The 21,507-nt window shown below is 39.3% G+C and overlaps 1 protein-coding gene across 2 annotated transcripts in view; it reads left to right on the top strand.

Moving 5' to 3' along the window:
• The window catches only part of GOLGB1 (golgin B1), a 69,390-nt gene that overhangs the window by 11,838 nt on the left and 36,045 nt on the right, over positions 1-21,507 (top strand). For both annotated transcript variants that reach the window (XM_066636394.1, XM_066636388.1), the window contains exons 6-17: positions 136-303; positions 571-756; positions 1,338-1,460; positions 3,946-4,059; positions 6,277-6,598; positions 8,602-8,711; positions 8,892-9,009; positions 10,299-10,390; positions 11,538-11,688; positions 16,720-16,829; positions 17,108-17,231; positions 18,807-18,937. In XM_066636394.1, the coding sequence (XP_066492491.1) occupies positions 136-303; positions 571-756; positions 1,338-1,460; positions 3,946-4,059; positions 6,277-6,598; positions 8,602-8,711; positions 8,892-9,009; positions 10,299-10,390; positions 11,538-11,688; positions 16,720-16,829; positions 17,108-17,231; positions 18,807-18,937 (1,749 nt within the window). The remainder of the gene's footprint in view (positions 1-135; positions 304-570; positions 757-1,337; positions 1,461-3,945; positions 4,060-6,276; positions 6,599-8,601; positions 8,712-8,891; positions 9,010-10,298; positions 10,391-11,537; positions 11,689-16,719; positions 16,830-17,107; positions 17,232-18,806; positions 18,938-21,507) is intronic.

Genomic DNA, 21,507 nt, shown 5'->3' on the forward strand with positions numbered 1-21,507 from the left:
ATGCTGAGTTTTGAGGATGGGAGGCAGTGAGAGGTGATAAATGAAAGTTTTCAATGCAATAGGTACCTAGCAAGAAAACAATAAATAAGGTGGTAGTAAAATACTTTTTTATGAAGGGTGTGGTTTTGTTTCCAGATTGCTGAACTGGATGCTGCACATCAGCGGGGAGCTGAAATGGATGCGATGCTTGCCGAGAAGCAAAAAAAACTAGCTGAAAAAGAAGCCTACATAATTGATCTACAACTAGCCTGTGGATCAAACACTGATGCCAAAGAAGTACTGGCCCATAACAGCGAATTGAAGGTATACTTCAGCTGTCAGTTCTGGACATACTGTATACACAAATGCTGTAATTCCTATCACCTAAGGGAGTGTTTATCTGTAGACATGGCAATTTCCTCAATAAGCTGAGCAATGTGCACAAAAGCACAAGCCTGTAATTGTTGCTGGTATTACCTCTGTTACTCTTGACCTCTGTAAGCCTGATAAATATTGATGTGTGCTTACTATTAATCCTAACCCTGTGATTCTCATGCTGGTCTTGTAACTGTCCTTTCATGAACTTTAAAGAATCAGCTTTCTGTGAGGGAGACTTCATTGCAGAGTATGCAAATCCTAGTACAGAACCTTACCAAGAAAGTTGAAGACAGTGAAGAAAGATGTAGCCTTCTTCAGGAACAAATTGAAACTCTTAAAAGCCTTCAGAGCAAAGAAAAGGAGCATTTCCAGGAGAGAGAAGCCATGTATACACAGAATGTAAGTTGATGTTATAGCAAAAAAGATTGACTTTCCTCAAGGTAGTCCTTGTCTTTCATCAAGTCGTCTTGGAGTTATTTACTTTATATTGTCATCAAAGCATCAAATCATTTATAACGTTGACAGATATTTTTGTAATCAATACAGTATATGTAACAATCAATAATAACATATAAAAACATTTTTTCAGCAAACACATGTATTCATCCACTAATTATTGCATTGAAATTCCCAGTATCTCATTCCTATAAATCAGTAAATAACATTCCTATAAATCGGTGATCAACCTTTGATAAAGCAAATCAACCTTTGATTATGGTTCTAGTGGTTTGCTACCCACCTTGTTTTTCTCGCTTTTAAATGGAAGACACTTTTAAAGAACACTTTCATGTATGATTAGCATTCTTAAAATAGACTTGTATTGTGGAGCTCTCCAGACTCAATACCAATTTGTTTCCAGCCAATATTGCTGAGCTTCTACTGGTGTTTTTCTGGCTACTTTTTGGTACAGTTAGAATTCAGCCATTAACAGTATTGTTATGTATGGAACAATTCTATAGAATTTCTTCTTTTATTTTTAGATCTGCATGTTCCAGAATATTATCCAGGAAAAGGAAAAAGAGCTGATGGGACAGGCCCAGAAACATGAGCAAGAACTCTTTAAATTGGCTGCCAAATCTGATGCTAGTGCTGATCTAGAACAGGTATGGGAAACGTTCTATAGTATATGAGATCCTGGCTTCCTAACAACCCCAGTTGAAACCGGCAATATGCTGTTTGTTGCTCCTGTTGGCAACCTTCAGTCTCGGAAGACTATGGTATCGCGCACTGGATGGTGGTTCTGGCACAGCGTCTAATGTGGCTGAAAAGGCCAATCCGGGAGTGACAATCCCTTCCACACCGGGAGCAAGTGCAGTCTGTCCCTGGTCTGTCTCCCTGGCTATGGGCCTTCCTTCTTTGCCTCTTTGCCTCAGACTGTTGGCCAAGTGTCTCTTCAAACTGGGAAAGGCCATGCTGCACAGTCTGCCTCCAAGTGGGCCGCTCAGAGGCCAGGGTTTCCCACCTGTTGAAACCTGTTGTTGTTGCTCCACTGCCACCTTAATTCGATTATCACTGCCACTAGTCAGTGGGCTCCCCAAAATAGTTATACACTCTTGAAGTCTTTCATACATATATATCACTCCAGTTCTACCAAGAATTATGGAAGAACTTTTTTTGCCAGACTGGAATGAGTGAGTGATCCACATTTTTCTTTTGTGGCTCATGAAATTAGCATGTTTGCCTATTTTTTTGCATTCCCTGCCCTCTCTTTGCAGCCATGGTTTCTAACCTGAAGTCATACTTCATACTGGGTGAATTCTGCACAGGCACACCTTCTTACATATTCTAATGTTCCTTCCATAATTGCCAAGTGCTCCTATACTCTGCTTTCTGTGGGTACCAAGAGAAAAGTCCTTTCCAGATTGTTTCTTTTCCAAAAGTTGGAGCTGGATTAGGAATGGTAGCAAGATTGGGCAACCTTAGTAAGGGTCCAGAGAGAATTATAGAATGCTAGGTGGGAAAAGGGAGTGGACTTTTTGCAGCCTAAGGACTTGAGGGTTCCTCACTTCTGAGACCCTGAAGAATGGCTGATTTTCATGTTTGTTTAGCTGGGTGAGGGCCCAATCCTATCCAACTTTCCAGCGCCGGTGCAGCCACAATGCAGCCCCATGGTAAGGGAACAAATGTTCCCATACCTTAAGGAGGCCTCTGTGTCTGCTGCCCCACCACAAGATGCAGTGCATGCCCCATTGGTACAGCTGCACTGGAAAATTGGATAGGATTGGGCCCTAAGTTGTTTAACTGTGTTCATATGGTTTTTTGTTTTAAAAAATAATATTCTGCACTTCCCCCTCCCATCAGGATGCCTTGCTACAATGAATAAGATACAAAAAAACTAAAATCAGAATAAAATTCAAGAGCAGTAGCAGTGACAGAAGCAGCTGTGAGGGTATAAGAACAGGAACAATAATTCAGTGTGTCATCATAAGGCAAAAGCAGAACAAAACAAAAAAGTCCTTGGCTGGTGCTGAAAACTGTAGCAAGGATAGTGCTGACCTTACTTCCTGGGAGATGGAATTGTTCTTTACATGCTGTAGTAGTAGTAGTAGTAGTAGTAGTAGTAGTAGTAGTAGTAGAAGTAACTTTATTGTCATTGTGCTACAGCACAATGAAATTTATGCACCTTTGAGATAAGCATAAATATATACTACAATTCCAACAATCACACTCTACACACTCACCCACACATTCTATACAACGTGCATCATAATATAAAAACAGTATAACAGACCATAATGCCCAGGAGCATGGTAACAACTATATCACCTTATTCAACGTAATTATGGCTGTGGGATAAAAACTGTTCAGGAATCGTGTGGTGCGTGCTCTAATAGTTTTGTATCGTCTACCCGAAGGCAACAGTTCAAAGAACTTATGAGCCAGATGAAAGGGGTCTCTCAGAATACTATGTGACTTCTACAGACAGCGAGATGTATAGATGTCCTCCAAAGCTGGTAGATTGGTTGATGATGTGCTGCGCAATCTTAATAATTCGCTGCAGAGCTTTTTTGTCCCCTGCAGAGCAATTTCCATACCACACCAAGATATCATAGGTTAGGACACTCTCAATGGTGCAACAATAGTAAGACACAAGCAGCTGCTGTGACAAATTTAACCTCCCAAGCTTCCTTAGAAAATATAACCGCTTTTGTGCCTTTTTTATCAACATGCTGGTGTTAATAGTCCATGAGAAGTCCTCTGTGATGTAAATGCCTAGGAATTTGAAACTAGCAACCCTCTCCACCTCCTCACCATTTATGTATAATGGTGTGTGTACATCCCTCTTTTTCCGGAAGTCAATTATAAGTTCTTTAGTTTTTTTGATGTTAAGTGAGAGATTATTTTCTTTGCACCGCAATAACAACAACTGTACCTCCTTCCTATAAGCACTCATCATTCCCGCTAACAAGTCCTATACTATAACAATACTATACTATACTATTGTTATACTATAACAATACTATAAGGGTAGTATTTAATTTTATGAAGTGGTTGGAAAAGGATGGGAGGGTAAGGGAAGTCTTCAGTTTCGGAGAGACATGTGTCATCTTTCATTCCATAACATGGAAAATCTTTCATTCTCCACAGTTACTGAAAGCCTTGAAACAGAAACTACATGAGAAGGAAGAAGTCATGCTAGGAAGAACACAAGTGATTGTCATGTTGCAACAAGAATTGGATGGCAAAGACCAGCAGCTAAAAGTAAGAAATAAAGTCCTGATAACTAACAGCCAAATCCCAAAGCTGCGGCACCAAAATAGCAACTGCTGTATGCAGTGGCCCTGCCAGGGCTGCCAGAGGCCTCCTCGGGGGGGAGGGGGAGAGACTTTCATCCCCTTCCCCCAGCTAAGGTCACAGGGGCCACAGTGGGTCTCCTCCAGCTGGCTGTTTTGCTGGTGCAGACTGGAGGAGCTTCATGTTGCGTTTTTCAACCTGACATGGAGGATAGGATCCGGTGGAGTGGGGCTCTGCTGGTCCCACCCCCTCCTGCCCTGGTTCCTTCCCCCACCCTAGAACATCTCTCCCTCCCACCCAGAAACTCAGCACCACTATGTGGCAGTGTGTCTTACTTCTGTGCTTCCCCGTCATTGGCCTCTTGGCACTGGGCTCAGTGCCAGCGCTCCTTGCTCTCCCAGTGCCATAAAATGTGTTTTACAACACCCAGCACCAGCACTGGAGCTCAGCGCTGGTGTTGGGAGAGGTTTGGATTGGGCCCTGATAGCCTTATGTGCGTGCCAAACTGTTGCTGTTCTTACTAGGCTTTTACAGAATACAGCATCCACCAGTACATTCTCTTGTTTCCTTATCAAAGCTCATAATTCACCCCAACATGTTTGTTTTTTTTAAAATATAAATCTATAATGATTTCACAAAAATGTTTAGTGGCTCTTTCTGCTATATTGCCTTTATATCCCTTTAAAATGGGTGGAAAATCTCTGTCCCTTGCAATAACTCATTTCGTTATCTCTTCTGAGTGCCTTGCTATTTCCTGACCTTTTTCATATTTCCTTTATTACTATTGAATCTTATGTTTCCCCATCTCTACAGTGTGGTAGGGCACTTGTATGTTTTAATTTAAAAGTAACAATAGCAATCATGTTATATCCTTAGGCAGCATAGACACCGATTTGTCTATTACTTAGGATCAGTATATTGTATCACTAGCTAGTGCTGTGTGAGCACTAAAAATGAGGTGGGTTGTTTGTTTATTGGGCCTCTGAAAATGATCCAAGCTGAACAGAACAATGCATCCCCTATAGTGCAGCAGCAAAATGATTTGCAGCTTTCTTTGAAAAAACACAGAAATGCACTGTAGAGTCTGTAAGGGATCCTTTCTGGATTTGCACAAAGATGTGTTGCATTGTACATGCCTTGAAGTTTCTGAAACATGAAGGGGAAAGTGTTAATCAACTTTGTACATCAGAAGGTTTTGAAGGAAGGAATGAAGGGGACTAGCCCCAGATCACAGAAGATCCTTTCTTCACATGCAAGAAGAAGGATCTTCTTTAGGTCTCCAGTTATTCTTGCAGGTGTCTGCAGTTATTTAGGTGTCTCCAGTTATTTCAGAAATGGGACCTGCTGCAGTGGAACTTGGACTTCACTTTTTGGAGATTTATGTCCCCAGCTGACATCATGATTTTGAATTGAATGCTTACCTATATAAATCTTGGTAGCGCCCCAAAGAACCAAAGTAGGTGAAATGTTAGAGTGTACTTCTGCCTGACACAGCTGCTAATTTAGAGTGAAGTTAGAGCGAAACTAAGGGCGCAATCTTAACTCACTTTCCAGCACTGAGGTAAGGGCAACGCAGCTCTGAGGTAAGGGAATAAACTTTCCCTTACTTTCAGGATGCCTCTGTGAGTGCCACCCACCTGCAGGATGCCGCACACATCCCATTGACACAGCTATGCCAGTGCTGGAAACTTGATTAGGATTTGGGCCTAAATTTGTTAAAACTAAACCTGATGACAACAATGCATTCAATAGCATGACCAGTTTGGCCTCAGTGCAACTCTTAACCTCCAAGTATAGAACTTCAGATCAGTGGGAGAGCTTTTTGGTACTATTGAGTTATAAGAGTTGAGTATGGTTAATGACACCTTGGCTCAGACATCATGTGGAACCATGTTTTAATCCCAACTGTGTTTCTTGACATTTTGAACTTGGCTCATGGCAATCCAGGATTTGTCAGGTTCAGATAGTATGGCAAATCCTGGCTTGTTTTAAACCAGGTTAGAAGTCGATGTCTTCCTTCCCTCAAGTGAAAAAGAAAGCATTTAAGTCTGAGCCTAGGGACTGGTGCCAAATCAGGGTTAAACCAAGGGTCTGTGTGATGTCTCAAAAACTTGTATGTCTGTATGCATTTGTAAGGGAAGCATTTTCCAGGAGTTAATGTCTGAATATCATTGTTTAATCCAGGAAGTCAATGAACACCTGAAACATCTTCAGTCTGAGAAAGATAACCTCCAGTCCAAACTGGATGCTGAAAAGCATGTAATGCGAGCCCAACTGAGGGACATGATGGAGAAACATGAGAAAGAAATGAAAAGGGTCAAAGAGAAACATAATGCTGATATTCAGGCAATCCAAGAGAAGCATGAAACTGAGCTGCAAGAAAAAGACCAAACCTTGATTCAGCTTCAGGAACAAGTGACTAAATTAAGTGGCATTGGACAAAGTAATTTGGAGCAAGCTGTTGACATGGATGCTGTAATTAAGCAAAAATGGGAACAGCTAGAAGGTATCCTGTTAAATGACAGTACTACTTACAAATACTTGTTTAATATTTTTTTTTCTTCTCCTTTATTAAGGATAGACAAGACAATAAAGAAAAACAAAGCAAGCACCACACAAAAAAAGGAAGATGGGGGGAAAGAATAAAATACAGAAATATTACAAAACTTATTAATAAGCAGTCTGTGCATAAATCTCTAAGGGAGGCTTCCAAGTGTCTAAAAATATGCTCATATGTAGTTGTCCTCTATTAACCAGACGTTCAAATGTTGATAAAGTTAAAATGTCCTCAATCCACTGAATAATGGCGGTGGTTCTTATCCTTCCTGTGTTTCAGTATAAGCCTTTTAGCAAAGGCACAAAGAGTCAGTTTCTACTGTCCTGCAGTTAACTTCCATGAAATAGGCACATAATTCAAAAGAACGCAAATGTCTATCAATGTTGGCTGTAATACAAACTTAATGCAGCTAATAACCATTTCCCAAAAGAATGGTATCGCTATACAAGACCACATCAAGTGCCTTAATGATGCTTCAAACAAATTACAGTGCCAGCAATTGAATTCTTTGGTCACCCCCTTACTTTAAAGCTGTTGTAGTGTCCAATAAACTCTAAAAATAATTTTTGTTAATCATAGTTTAAGATCAATAGACATTGCTGCTATAATAACTGAAGACATTTTCCTTTTATTATATATGTTAGAGCAATCCTACTCTGTATTCCATATCTCTAAAGCTTTGAATATCATATTTATTAAGTGACATCAAATATTTATAAATAAATATTGTAGGATTCGTTTTTGATTCAGTAAGTATTTCTAAAAGTGTAGGAGATTCAGAAGCTGACATTAGATTTAGAACCCAATCTTATTCTCTCCCACCCCCAAATAGCTACCATTGCATCCTGCAAGGGAGAGCAAATGTGGAGGTCTCTTCTGGGTAGGGGAACAATCATTCCTTTACCTAGGGGCAAGCCTCTGCAGCACAGGAGGTCTACTCAGACCTGCACTAGCTAAGTAATTGGCGGAGTTTCACATGGACCTGCGCCATGGGATCAGGTACCTTAAGGGGGATAGGATTCAGCAGCAGCTACTGCCACCAAACCCACCCCCTTCCTGGACCTGATCTGCCCATCTTCTGTTGCTGCCCTTCCCTGTTACCAAGTTGTTTTGCTCTCCCCCAGCCCTCCCACCTCCCCTTATGACTGGTGCTGACTGCTTTAAGGGGAATCAGTGCAAGAGCAATACTGACAATGCCTGGTCCAGATAGGATTGAACAGTTAAGACACAAACAAGTGTAATTATAAAGTGTGCTATTCATGCTATTCATCTGTTAATGGTAAATTAACCTTCAGTCTACAGAATGAAAAAAAAACTCCTGATCTTGACAGAATAATTGATCCAAAGTGAAGATTGTTCTTAGTCCATGTCTTCCACAAAAAAAGATGGTTTTTCCATTTTTAATTTATGATACGTGTGGTGTTAATGTAGCGTGTAAAATGGACCAATTTATATTTGTGACACACTTAATTCCATGCTTGCTTAATACTTTTGAATTCACGCTTGATCTTGCCTTGAGATGTCTCAGTGACATTATTGCCACTGTAATTAATTTTTCTTAAAGAGAAACAGTGAGATTTTTATAGCTCATGATATAGTAACCAGTGTGAGGGGCAGGTGGAGTATGAAGGTGAATTGTGTATTCACACCCTTATTCTTCAAGGATTTTGTTGTCATGCTTGGCCCCTGGTTCTCATAGATTAGAGAAGGTGTGCAATCTTGAGGCTCATCTCTACACCCCGCTGTGTATGTTACCAACTCAATTTGGGCCATGTGTGAAACAGTAATTCTAAAAAGTCATAACTGCACAGGCCATAATAATTTACCTTTTAAACTCATTTTATTGGTATGTAAACAGACCAGGCTAAACCTGAAACACTTTTTATAAAACAGTACTTTTACAATAATTCTGTATGCTTTTGAATGTGACACAAATGCTTGTTTGTTTTAAGCTCAAGCAAAACTGAAAACAGAAGAAGCCAGCAAATCTGAAGCTAAGTTCCTTAAGATGAAAGCCTGGTCCAAATCCAGAATCAAGCAGCTTGAAGATGAATTAAAAAATGTATGTAGTACTTTACAATTAACCTGTATTTGTGAATCCCCACTAGGGTGAGGAAGAGCTTCTCCAAAATCAACTCCCTGCAGAGAGGTTACCCCTAGGACTCTTGGTGCCTCTAATTGTCTTATAATGGTGAGAGGTCAGGTTTAAAGACCCTGTCATGATTCTTTCTTTGTTTTGTAGGTTACCTCAAAGAGTAATGATGTAACTGCCTTATATAACAAGATTTCGGAATTGGAACGAGACAAAGAAGACCTACAGTTTACACTACAAACATTTTCTGAACTTAAGACTCAAAATGGTAAAAAGCAATAATCTTTCTTTGTTATTAACATTTTGTGTCCAACATTGGACATTTTGTGTCCAACATTTTGTGTCCTAAGATAATGAGGGAAAGGATGTTCAGGGTTTCAATTTAGCTGTTGTTCATTTCTCCACCTAATAAAAAGCTGCAAGCATCAATGAGGTAGCACTACCAATAACTAAGTAAGCATCCATAAGATACGTGGAATTGAATTTAAGCATCTTTCAGTGTGGTATATGTATTGAGTGAGATGTTAGTGATGAGGCAGAATCCAAAATGGGAGGTTGAGGCTATGCAGTTTCCTGGGAATAAGCCCACTAAATACAAGGGGACTAAATACAAGCAAGTAGACATGCGTAGGATTGCAGCATCAGGCGCTGAAGTTCATTTCTCACTGATCTACTTAATGTGAGCCTCTCCCTTTCACTAGTTGATGGGGGTGGTGGAAAAGACTTTAGGCTTTCCATTGTGATGGGCACTACATTTCACCATGCAACTATGGTCATTGCAGAGCTTGTGTTAGGTGCTGCTGCAGGGCCTGAACTAGATCCAGTTCATTAAAACAATTACTTTTAAATGTTTTTCCCTTAAAGTTAAAATAAACTGACAGTGGCCTGGTACAATTTACGTAGTTAGAAATTCGTAGTTAGAAAAATTGGCAAATAGAACAGTGTCTTACTGTGAAGTTTACCTCATCAAGTATACACTTGTATTAAACTTCCTTATTCAATTTCATATAATACTTTAGTATTTTTTCTTGCAATATGATCAAAGCTATGATTACATGGATGTCAAGTTCCATTTATTTTCCTGAGTTTTACTTTCAAGTGTATATAGTTGGATTAACACCCTCGTCTCAATCTCTTGCTCTGTCTTTTTTTCTAAAATTTTAAAGATAAGAGATAATCCAGAAAAACCCAAACAGAGAGCACACATAAAACTGATGTTTAAACTTGCTCATGTTTTTTAAAAAATAGCTTTTGGTGCAGTGCGAACTGCAGTTTACTCAGCAAAAGATTAAAATCCTAGCTGTGCATATTCAGACACTTCCTGGGGCCCCTGAATCAGGGAGGCAATCAGTTATGCATGGATCATGCAAAGAATATTTCTTGAGAAATTGATAAATCTGTGTGGTTATTTTTCTAGTGTTGTTTGCATTGTCTGCTGAAAATTTTTTCACTGAATATTTGAATATTTTTGTGATCAGTGAACTTATATTTTGTCACCTGAATATTTTCTGGTAAACTGTTGGTACTCCTAAGTAATAGAGATAATTGCCTTTACAGAAGAATTGCTGGCTAAACTGGAAGTCTATGAAGAACAGCAACGAAAATTGCAAGCTGACCTTGAACAAGTTACGAAGAGGGCAGCTTCGCAGGTGTGCTGCTGTTGTTGTCAACTGAATTTAGCTACACATTCATTATTAGAAGTAGAATGACTTAGCAGCATATGGAGAAAATGGAAAGCCATTTAACACAGGGGTGTCAAACATAAGGCCTGCTGGCCCACTGAAGTGCTTTATCTGTCCTTCAGGGTCTCCTAGCACCACCACCAGCTGCTCTCAGGTGCTGAGCTGTGCTGAGGTGTCACTAGTGAAAAGGTAGCCCACGTGAAAATTTAGGTCTCTTGTATCTTGAAAATATGATCAAGATTTGCACATTTGTCTTCTGTCATTTGCAGTTAATTTATTTCTGAGTGAAAAAGTGCTTATTCTTGGTCATCACCTGCTTAATGATATCACTTCCAGCCATCATCAGGCATCATGGCTATAGCATGGCCTCATCAGGCTATTTGGCCTGCTATATGGAACAAGTTTGACACCCCTGATTTAATGTTTGCAGTGCTGAATATTTGGTGAGGAATTATGCTATTCTTCAGACTCTACATTTATGTTAACTTCATATTTATTCAGCCTAGTGCTATTTAGCTTCTGCACCAGAAAAAAACCTGTTTTCAACAAATCAATTTGCATTCACTGACTGTTTGTAAGTGAAATTGAGGTCTTGCAAAACATGATTGTTCCCTTATCTCTCTCCTATTCCATTTATGTTAAAACCACTTTCAGTGCAATTCTAAGCATATATATTCACAAGTAAGTCCCATTGAATTCAGTGATACTTACTCCCAGGTAAGTGTGTAAGTGGCAGTTTTAGGCTTTTTTTTCAAATATGTTGCAGAAGAGGAAACTGATTGATTACAATTGTGGAGTTTGAGACAGACAGTAATCATTACAAAGGCCTGCGTAGCAGAGTTGGAACCCATCCAAAGCTGTTATTTTTCACTTGTCTGAAACTTAAATTGCTTCTCTGCTAGCATTGCATTGCAATGCTATGGATGTTTTCATGGAAGTAGATCTCATTGAGTTCTGTGAGATCATTTCCCAAGTAATTGCGTAGGATTGCAGCCTGCCTTTGTATAAGACAACTTAATTTGGATGGAGTTGCTGTTTGTCAGGTTTTTCCACTCATAAAAAGCTTTGTTAAATTGATTATATTATTTCCATGACCCAACTTAATGGGCTACAGGCTAGTGAATCGGGCAGCGTGGATGAACTGCAAAGTCAATTTTTGGAATGGCAAGAAATTGTAACTGAATCTGAGGATGTACACGATCAGATAAAAGAGGAGAAATCTGCTATAGCACTCAGAATGGCACAAATTGAAGAGGAGAGAGAAGGTGAGTTTATCTATGTGAGGTGATATTAGGCAATGTTGGAAACAAATTGATAATTCAAGGCAAAATGTCTATCCTCAATGACTCATTTTTACAGTTATTTCATACATATGGACATTTATCAATAGCTAGCTGTTACTGTTGTCTGATTTATTGGATAACCTGATCCTTAGAATTAGATTTAGCTCCAGTTGTGCCTGTATCTATTGCTAACATGTCTTCTGAATGATAGTAAGTAGAGCAGAGCCATTCTGTCAGTGCCATCACATCCCCCTATTAATGTTAGGTGCAAGAAATCCAGAGCCATCCTAGAACCCAATCTTACCCAACTTTACAGCTTTGGTGTAGCCTCAATGCAGCCCTGAGGTAAAGGAACAAATGTTCCCATATCTTGAGGAGCCCTCTGTGAGTACCTCCCCACCACAGGATGCAGTGCATGCCCCATTGGCATGGCTGCACCAGCACTGGAAAATTGGCTAGGATTGGGTCCTAAGTCTTCCTTACAATCTAGTGTGAAGGATCCCTCTCTCCTCTAGCTGAACTCTGAATAAGTCCATTGGGTGGGATAGCTGTACTGTGTTGGTGCTGCATGAAGCACTTCCACAGGGACCATAGCATCTAATCATGTAGTCTTCTGGCTTTAGGAAATACGCCTTGGAATGTCCTGTGAATTTCCACAACTTTCATGGATTTTAATAATCAGACACACTATTATTTATTAAATAATTATGATTAGGATAATTATTTCAAATTCTGTTAAAGCCTTAATGTTGACAGCTAAGTTGCAAAGGAGAGAACATTACCCTAAAATGTGAGCATTGTGGAATGCTGCTTTGATTGCACATATTTATTAAAACTGAAATGATGTTTAGAAGAGCTGCAACAATGGGCAAATGTTGATATTGGCAGAGCAAAATTTCACATAAATTCTGGAGCTTCTTGTTTGCTCCTGTCTAAACCAGGCAGATTTACAGGTTTAAAATGAACTGAGCAGCATTTCCACTGTCAATTTTAGCAAGTGATATCTTGCATCATCTCTGCATTTGTCGTTTAAATATCAAATAATTTAATATGGCTCCTCATGAAAAATTTAAGCAAGGGCTGATATTGTTATCCTTAGGAATACTGCAAACACATCCTCCGATGGAGACATATGTTTGCCATATTTCTGAAATTCTTTCCTTGTCCATTCCCTAAGCACTATTAGTTATTTTTTTTTGCATTTTTCTTTATGTTCATCAAATAGATCTGACATTTCCAAAGAGATACAATTTATGTTCGTAATGAGTGGGCCTTGCATCATAGGTCCTTATCTATTGGACTTCATATCCAGTTCTTCAGAATACACAAATATTATGTATTGGACACTGACCATAACTCATCTGCATTCAGACTGTTATGTTCAAAAGCCAGCTAATGGCCCAGTTCTAACAAGGGCCTGCGCCAGTGGAATGCATGTCTTTTTGCATGTGCAGATAGTGCTGTAAAGTACTTTGCTGTACAGTACAGTACAAAAGTGCTGTAAAGTACTTTGCGACAGCATGTGGTCCAGGCACACTGGTGGGAGGCTGGAGCCTTCCTGCTGGTGCAAGCAATCATCTGGAGGCCCACCAGAGCAGGTAAGTCCAGTGTAGGGGCTGGAAAGAGTGGAGAGGGACTTAAATGGGGCAGGGGGAGGGTGGAATGAGGTGGGTGGTGAGTGGATCAGACCTGGGTGGTCAGGATAAGTGGTTGAACCTTGGCCTGATCCGCCTTCATAATTCAAAGCAGATTTGCAATATAGCTGGCACAGGTTTGAGTTAACCTGTTGCGGTTGCTGCAGTTTACCTCGGGCCTAGGGTAGAAGGAAGCCAAAAATGGCCTGCAGGATGCAGCATAACCCATGTCAGCATGGCTGCATCTCGACTTAGGGATTTACCTTGGATTGGGCCATAAGAGAGCTTGAATTTTGAGTCTGTTATTTTTAAGCCTTTATGCATTAATATGATCAAATGCTGAACTTCCTGTGTGTCCAGTCAATACTTAATTTTGCATTTTATTTCCTTGGGTTAAGCATGACATTTCTGTTTGTTTTTCCCCCCCTTTGCGGTTAAACGTGATGAGCACTTGGCGTCCCTTCCCCCTCCACTCCTAACCTCCACTGCGATTTGGTCAGCCACTGAGAACATAGTTTCCCATCAGTTTTGTGCATGCAGGATTCTGCAGCCACAACAGCCTATAATGTACTGTTGCTGATTTTCTTCTATAAACTCGCCTGAGGGAAATCCCCAATAGTATATTATGACAGCTGTTGGTGCTATGTGGGGCTTTTTTTAGTAGAATATGTAACAAATGCTGATTTTTAACTCTATTTTCTTTCCCTTTGCAATACCAGTTTCTTCATTTGTGTTAGCTTAATCATTTTTTTCTTTTTTAAAATACTAATAGCTGACTCCATATTTATCTAGCAACTGTACAGTTTGTAATAAGTTATACTTTTAGTGTTAAAAATTAGGTTATACTCTGTTTTCTTTGGAACTTTTTTCAAATAAAAAAGTGGAGTTATTAAAGATGCAAACTATCATTTGGGGATCAGAAGTTTTATTAAATATCAAGTATAATATTTCAAGAGAACATTCAGATCATAAGTGCATCAGTGATATTATTTATTAGGTTATTTTCTGAGAATGTCATTTTAAGACATAACCCTGTAATGAAATTAATTGGTATGGATTCCTCTGCAAGGCTCTGAGAATAAGACTTTGTATAGGGTCCTATATAAGACCTATATATTATGGGTCTGATGGTGAACTTAGGACATTACTTAAAACACTTTTAAGACCAATTAATTTCGGTGGCAAAGATGTAAGCTTAGAAACTCAAAGGGTTTTTCCAAAGAGTTCAGTGTGTTTTGAAAGATTGCTGCTTTTGGTATGTACACTCATGCCACTGTTGCTTCTCGTAGACAACTTTGGCATGTTTTTGTATTATTTCCTAAGCTTGCAGAATCTGTTTAACCAGAAGTGAGTGTGAGACTAAAGAAATGTATGTATGTGTGCATTGGTATGCACATACACACATGTGTATCAGGCATCTCAAATCACTTTCAGCTCTTTTAACAACTTCATGTCTCAAGCCTAACTTTATTTTTCCATTGAAATGAATGGAACTCAAAGTGCTTAACTTATACTGGATCATAGACGGTGTTTGTAACAGCAGGACACTGTTTGACATATGCCATAATATTGTGTGTTCCATTCATCTCAGTCCTAAGCTGTACTTTCTTTGTAAAAAATGATTATATGCTGTTTTTTAGCAAAAAATTTCACAAAGCTGTTTACATAGTAAAATAAATGGGGGGGAAATTGCCATGCCATTCAAGTTTGCATATGTGGGAGCTCTTGTATGTACAAATGGTTCAGGCTGATAATTTCTAGAACTAACCATTAAAACATATTTAAAATGTGGATACAAGTTAGTTATTGGAATCCTTCAGGAAACATTACTTTCTAGCTCCATTCTCTGAAGTAGCTGAGAATCAATTTTGTATTTTAATTGAGAAATGTTTGCTTTGGTAGACAGTGTCTTACAATCCCTAAAAAACTATTGTAACTGTGAATCTTTTCATATATTGTGCCGCAACAAAACAGATTTACCACAAACTTTGTGCCAGCAGGAAGCTATAATATATATCCTGGATGAGCCCATTTCTCTAGCCCTATGCAGATGTTCTGTAACCTTGGACATGGTCCATGGTCCATGGACCATGGTCACTGAGCATCTGTGCAGAGCAAGCCCTGCCATCACACTCTGAAGCCCTGCCACTGAACAAATGCTGTACTCCTTGGGGAGATATCTTTCCTGTGATTATGGATGCTGAGCACTCAGAATTCCTAATCATGGGAAGATTCTTACTTCAGACACTGCTTTTGCCCATGAAGACAAAAGATTGTAATCATGGTATGTGTGTGGGGGCAGGGAAGGTTACACAACACAATGAGAGCAGAGTTTTCCTTCACACACATGATGCCTTCAACCACATATTCCGTCTCTATTAAGAGCCTTTGTGGGACTTAAAAAAACCCGCTTGCAAATATATGGTAGATGGACCTGATCCATTCTTATCTGAATTCTAGAGTAGTTAATGAAATTTCAAATGGGACACAATTTTTTTTAACCTCAAATGACTTATCAATTTTTTTTTGAATTAAAGAATGTTAACTTGTCAAAGGTGAACAGTTGCAACTTAATTACTACTTTAACAGTGAATAAAGTATGGAGCCAACTTTGCCGTCATTTCTTCCTGCTGATTTTGTCTGCTTTACATAAAACATCTGTCACGTGTACATGCTTTATTGATCACAAAACAGATGGGAATGTCCTTTTAAAATTTAAAACAATCATGTCTCACAATGACTGTTTAAATTTAAACTACTATACATGTGTTCTGAAATTACTGTGTTATTGATGAATGAGTCTATATTACTTCATGATATGGCTTGGTGCCAGTTTGCATCAAGCCTGTAATAAAGGCTTGTGACTTTCTCCTATTACCAATAACAGCAGCTCACTTTAATATTAAAAAATACCAGCAAGGTTGTTTTATTTTCATAAAAGTATACGCATAGAGAAATAATGTATAATGTAATAGTGTATATTATTATATACATATCACCTGACATGGTGTATATCATCCATATCGTATGTGTTTGAGCATAGAAAACTGAATTTAGGCTTATTTGTTTAAGTGGCTGCCCTCTTTGTCAGTATCTATATACAAATTATTTTTTATTTGAAAAATGTTGCATGAGAGAGAGAAACTTTACATGACCTTCTAGCATAATATATTTGCTGTGTAGAGGGGGAAATCACAAGGTGGATGATGATACAGAATGCATCTATAACTTCTGTCCCTGCCAATCCTTCATAAACCTCTGTCTGTATCAACTGATCCCTTTTGTGACTGTGCAATGTGTTTGTCTGATGTGTGATTGCTTTCTTGTGGCACAAAACTGATTGAGGATGACTGGTTCTTTCCTGGCTGCTCTGATCCAGCCGTAGTCTCAGGGCAGCAGGAGCTGGAGGAGGAACTGACCACAGGTCAAGGGATTGGCAGGATGCAGCCGGAAAGAAGGAAGAACACCCAGTCCAGCAGGATACACCAGGTATGTAGGTTGCATTAAGAATTCACATTTTAATTGGTGTCATAAGCAGCAAAACTGTCCATATAGTACTGTAGGTAAATGTGAGGTGTTAATGTGGGGCTGGGAAGGGATTGAATTGAATTTAGCTGTGACTAAATTCTGGTTATGGTTATGTTGGTCCTGGTTATGTTGAAGATTTATTTTCATTTGTCTAAGCCAGGAGAATTTCAAAAATAACAAGTTGTTGTCCTTAGGTGCTGTAATGAGTATTTTATGTGTGATGAATTTTTCACATATAGGAAGATTATGGCTTCGATAGAAAACCTTGCTATGAAGAGTTGAATGTCACCTTGGACAGCACTGATTCTGCTGAAGGAGAGAACATGGGAGGTTGGTGGCCAGAGTACACTTCCCCTAGTACAGGTGTGGCAACCACTAGGCAGTTTATTAAAGCATGCACAGCATCTGTTTTGTCTTATTTTTGTTTTTCAAATTCAACTAACAAACCGTGTTGTGTTGTGTTGGTATCTGTGTTGAATTTTTTTTGGCTTGCCTTTTGGTTTCATTTTGAAGCATGTGCGTGCTGGATGAACTGTCTAGTTTTGGTTCAAAACTAGAACTCAGTCGTGATTTAACACCTTGGACTTCTGAATAACGGTTATTGTCATTCATGGTAAGATTTTTTTATTAGTCTTATCATTCTTGTGAAATTACCTCCAATTTTTTGTTCCGCATCCAACCATTGTATTCCAGTTCTGTATTCTGATTATGCTACATTTATTTATAGATGCAGTGAAATCTCAAGGACAATTATTGCATTTAGTAAAAATTACACATTTTAGATGTGTAGCTGTTCCTAATGAAATTGGCAAGCTCAGAAATGCATTAATGCTGTTTTGTCTGAGTACTAAAGTTACATTGTGAACTACATTAAAAGTAGGCATGTTTCAGAGAAAAGTATATCATTGAGCAAATTTCCATATTTATTCTTTATCAGCATGCTATTGAAACCTCAAATTTTGAAATGGGAAAACAATCTATGAATCTAGAAATAGAGAATTGGAAATAGAGCACTTGTTTTTACAGGTACATTATCAAGGCAAGCACTGTTTTGGAAATGGAACAAAATTAAGGTCAATTTCATGTACTTAGAAGGGCCTCTCCTTCAGTTTCTAAAATGGTGAGATGCAAAATCAGGTTGTAGTGATTTATCAGTGAGCCCTAATTCAATCACTGAGGATAACTTTGAGGTTATGGGACTATGTGTTACGGACATATTTATTTTTTAGACTGTTGGGTCTGGTGCATTATTAAAATAAGGAATAAAAAAATGAAAACATTTATTATGTTTCCTGCCTTTATCCTGCCTTTTCTCCAGTGGAACTTTTAAAACAGAATAGAATACTTCTGAAAATAAGTCTATGTGAAATATATAATGTTTGGTGCAATATAACCCCTGGATTAGGCTGGCACAAGTATTTGTGTCGACTCAGGAGGCAGGGAGGCCTGCACAAGAAGTTGGGTTGACCTCCCTGCACTGGATTTTCCTCTTGCCTCAGGTTGCACCGATTCTGGCCCCACACTTGCACTGGAAGCAGCACAGGCCCTCTGACCTGCCTGCTCCAATGCAAGTTAGGATTGCTCCCATTGGACAATTAAAAATTGTTTCTCTGATTACTTAGTCAGATTAATGAATTAAAAGATTTTTAATTGATTAAAAAAGTTCTCCTGATTAATCAGACAGCAAAAAAAAATTTTTTTAATTCTTGCTTAGGAAAAAAATAGCTAATCCTACAGATTTTTCCTTCTGTTCCATAATAATGATTAAGAGAGGTTTGACATGTCATATAAAAGTGGAATAGTTTGTTAGAACTATTGTTAGTTTATGGACGTTTATGCAAATTTAATCAGTAAATTGATTTAAGTGTCATGTTATTATCTAGGATTTCTTTAATTGGGTACTAGCCCTAATGAAAATACTCATTTTGAATTAAATAGGTTTAAGGACGGTCGTGGAAGAGTTGGAACTGGAGAGAAATCAGTTGCAAGAACAAATTCTCTTCTTAGAAGAACGTTGCCGGGACCTGGAAGATAGACTGCAGCTCCAAGGTAGAATGGAAGCTTTACAGGTATGTGGCAGAACAGGAGGTAACATGGGGAAGGGAATTAAAATATTAGATAGTAGTTATTATTAGGGTTTTTTTTTGTAATAGGAGATATGCAAAAGTAGCAACTTTTGAACTTTTATAAACGAAAAGCACAAACTTTACAATATGTTATTTGATTGGATCCATACCCAAAGTCATTTTGGTTACCGAAAGATAAACCAAATAACCAGGAGGCCTGCGTTGTATCCAGTGAACGATAGGGCACCAAAATGGTCAACTAGAGGTAAGGGGAAACTCTTCGCCTTACCCCCAAATAAGCCACTGCAACCACAATTGGGTCTCATCGAACTTGCGCCACTTCCAGAGGTGACATATGCAAGGAGAGCAGAGCAACTTGAAGCTGCTCCGTGCTGCTCGGGAATGGGGTTCAGGATCTGCCAGGATCCGGCATAACTGCCGGGTCCCAGCCCCGCCTCCCACTCCCCACCCACCACCGGGATCGCCTTCCCCCCATCCCGGAATGCCTCCTCCCCACCCACCCCAGAGCTTAGCGTCAACCTAGCTTGGCCGATGCAAGGCTCCTTTCCCAAGTCGGTGCGGAGGCTGGATGCAGCTTCCATGGGCCTTTGTGTGTCCATGCACTGGCCCAGCCAACTCTAGAGGAGGTGCAAATGTTCTTTACAGCACATTTGTGACCCTCCTAGACCGACGCAAGGGACTTGCACCTGCGCATTCCCGGGTCAGGATTGAGCCTTTAGTGCTGTTGCCATTTAAATGACCAACTATTTGTTATGAGTCTGACATTGAAACATTATTACACTTTGAAACAAGTTTGTTTAAAATAATGTATAAAATCATGTTAAAGAAAATCAGAATTCTTATAGTGTGCTAGACAAAAAAGCTTAACATGCTTCTTTCATGCTACCATCTTTTCTTATTCAGTGGTCAAGAAAGTAAGGGTTATTATTATTTTTATTTATTTGATTTATACTCCACCTTTATTTATTTATTTATTTGATTTATACTCATCCTTTCTCCCCGAAGGGCATCCAAGGCGGCTTAGTGACTATTGCTTGCCTATGTGAGATATATTTGTGATACTGCTTGCCTTTGTGAGAGATATGCCACCTGAGAGTCCTAAGGTGGCAGTAGCAGTTAAGAATACTTCCAGTCAGCAGCACTTAACTTAGTGACTGCTGGAATGATCAAGGGGTTGGGCCATCTTCCTTATGAGGAAAAGCGATGCCATTTGGAGCTTTTTAGTTTAGCAATAAAGGTGTCGGGGGGAACATGTTTTTAACGTTAAGCATGGTACAAAAATAGAGAGAAGTTCCCTGATATAGGAAGGGGCATTCGTTACTGATTGGGAAAGGCTTCTGATGCCAGCTGTCAGGTAGGGTCAGTTAGAGCCATTAGAAACGTTGGTTCCATCTGAGTGAGGGCTGATTTCTTCCCCAATTCTGCCCTACCTTGCTGTAGTGTAGGTTGTTAGTTGCGAAGCTCTTAGCATGCAACTGTTTTTACTTTAATTTTTTTCTTTTTAGTCTCCTCCAACCTTCCTCCCTTTGATTAGTCAGGGCGAAGGAGGAGAGCTTTCTTTTCAAAGACCCTAGTTACTTCTGTTTCTATGGAATAAACTTGCTTCTGTTAGGCACGTCTCGGCAGCCACCTTTTCCTTGCATGAGACACTGCCAGGTCTGTCCACCAAAATACTGGAGGACGGAGCCTGCATTAGCTCTGAGTTCCGGCTTTACCGAGCAGAAAGCCAAGAGGAATACAGAGTGGCAAATGAATAACTAGGCATCATCCAGTGAAACCAATTGGCATGATATTTAGGAGTAACAAAACATACCACACAGTTTATAGAATTTGTTCCAACAATATTGATTGCCACTACTTTGAATGGATTTGACAAATTCATGGATGGCAGGTCTATCACTATCTAGTAGTCATGATGGGTTCGTGCTACTTCCAGGTTTAGAGACAGTATTCTTCTGAATGCCAATTGTAGGAGAGCAGCAGCAGGAGAGAGCTATCCAGAAGCATATGTTGGCAGTTGTTGGAAAAAAAGATGCTGGGCTAGCTTGGACTGGTCCAGCAGGGCTCTTGTATTCTTTTTGTTCTTCCATAGCTATTAGTTGCCAGAGCACTTACTGCCCGAAATTAAAATGAGCTCTCTCTAGCTATTGGCTGAGCCACTGTGATGTCCAGTCATGCTAATGAATATTCTAATAGCTGTACTGCCAGCACAGAGACTGAAGAGCTGTGTGTACTGTTCACAGAAGGGAATGCAGAGAACTCGGGAGGCAATGCTATCACACAGATCAAACTCTAGGGTATGCAGATGTGGAATAAATACAATTATTAGTGCCCAAATTCATATCCACAAATTTTCACATTTCTTAAGACAAGCAAAACATACAAATATGTGTGTCTCTAAGCTGCATGTGAACAGTTTAATTCTGAATATTAGTGTAAGCGTGTGATTAATGGTTTCCTTAACATACTAAAAATGCATGTGTGTAATGATGAGTCATTTACAAAAGTCTTCTCAACAACAGCATACAGATATATGTCAATGTATATTTGAA

The sequence above is a fragment of the Tiliqua scincoides genome, chromosome 1 (genome assembly GCF_035046505.1).
Source record: "Tiliqua scincoides isolate rTilSci1 chromosome 1, rTilSci1.hap2, whole genome shotgun sequence".
Classification (NCBI taxonomy): domain Eukaryota; kingdom Metazoa; phylum Chordata; class Lepidosauria; order Squamata; family Scincidae; genus Tiliqua; species Tiliqua scincoides.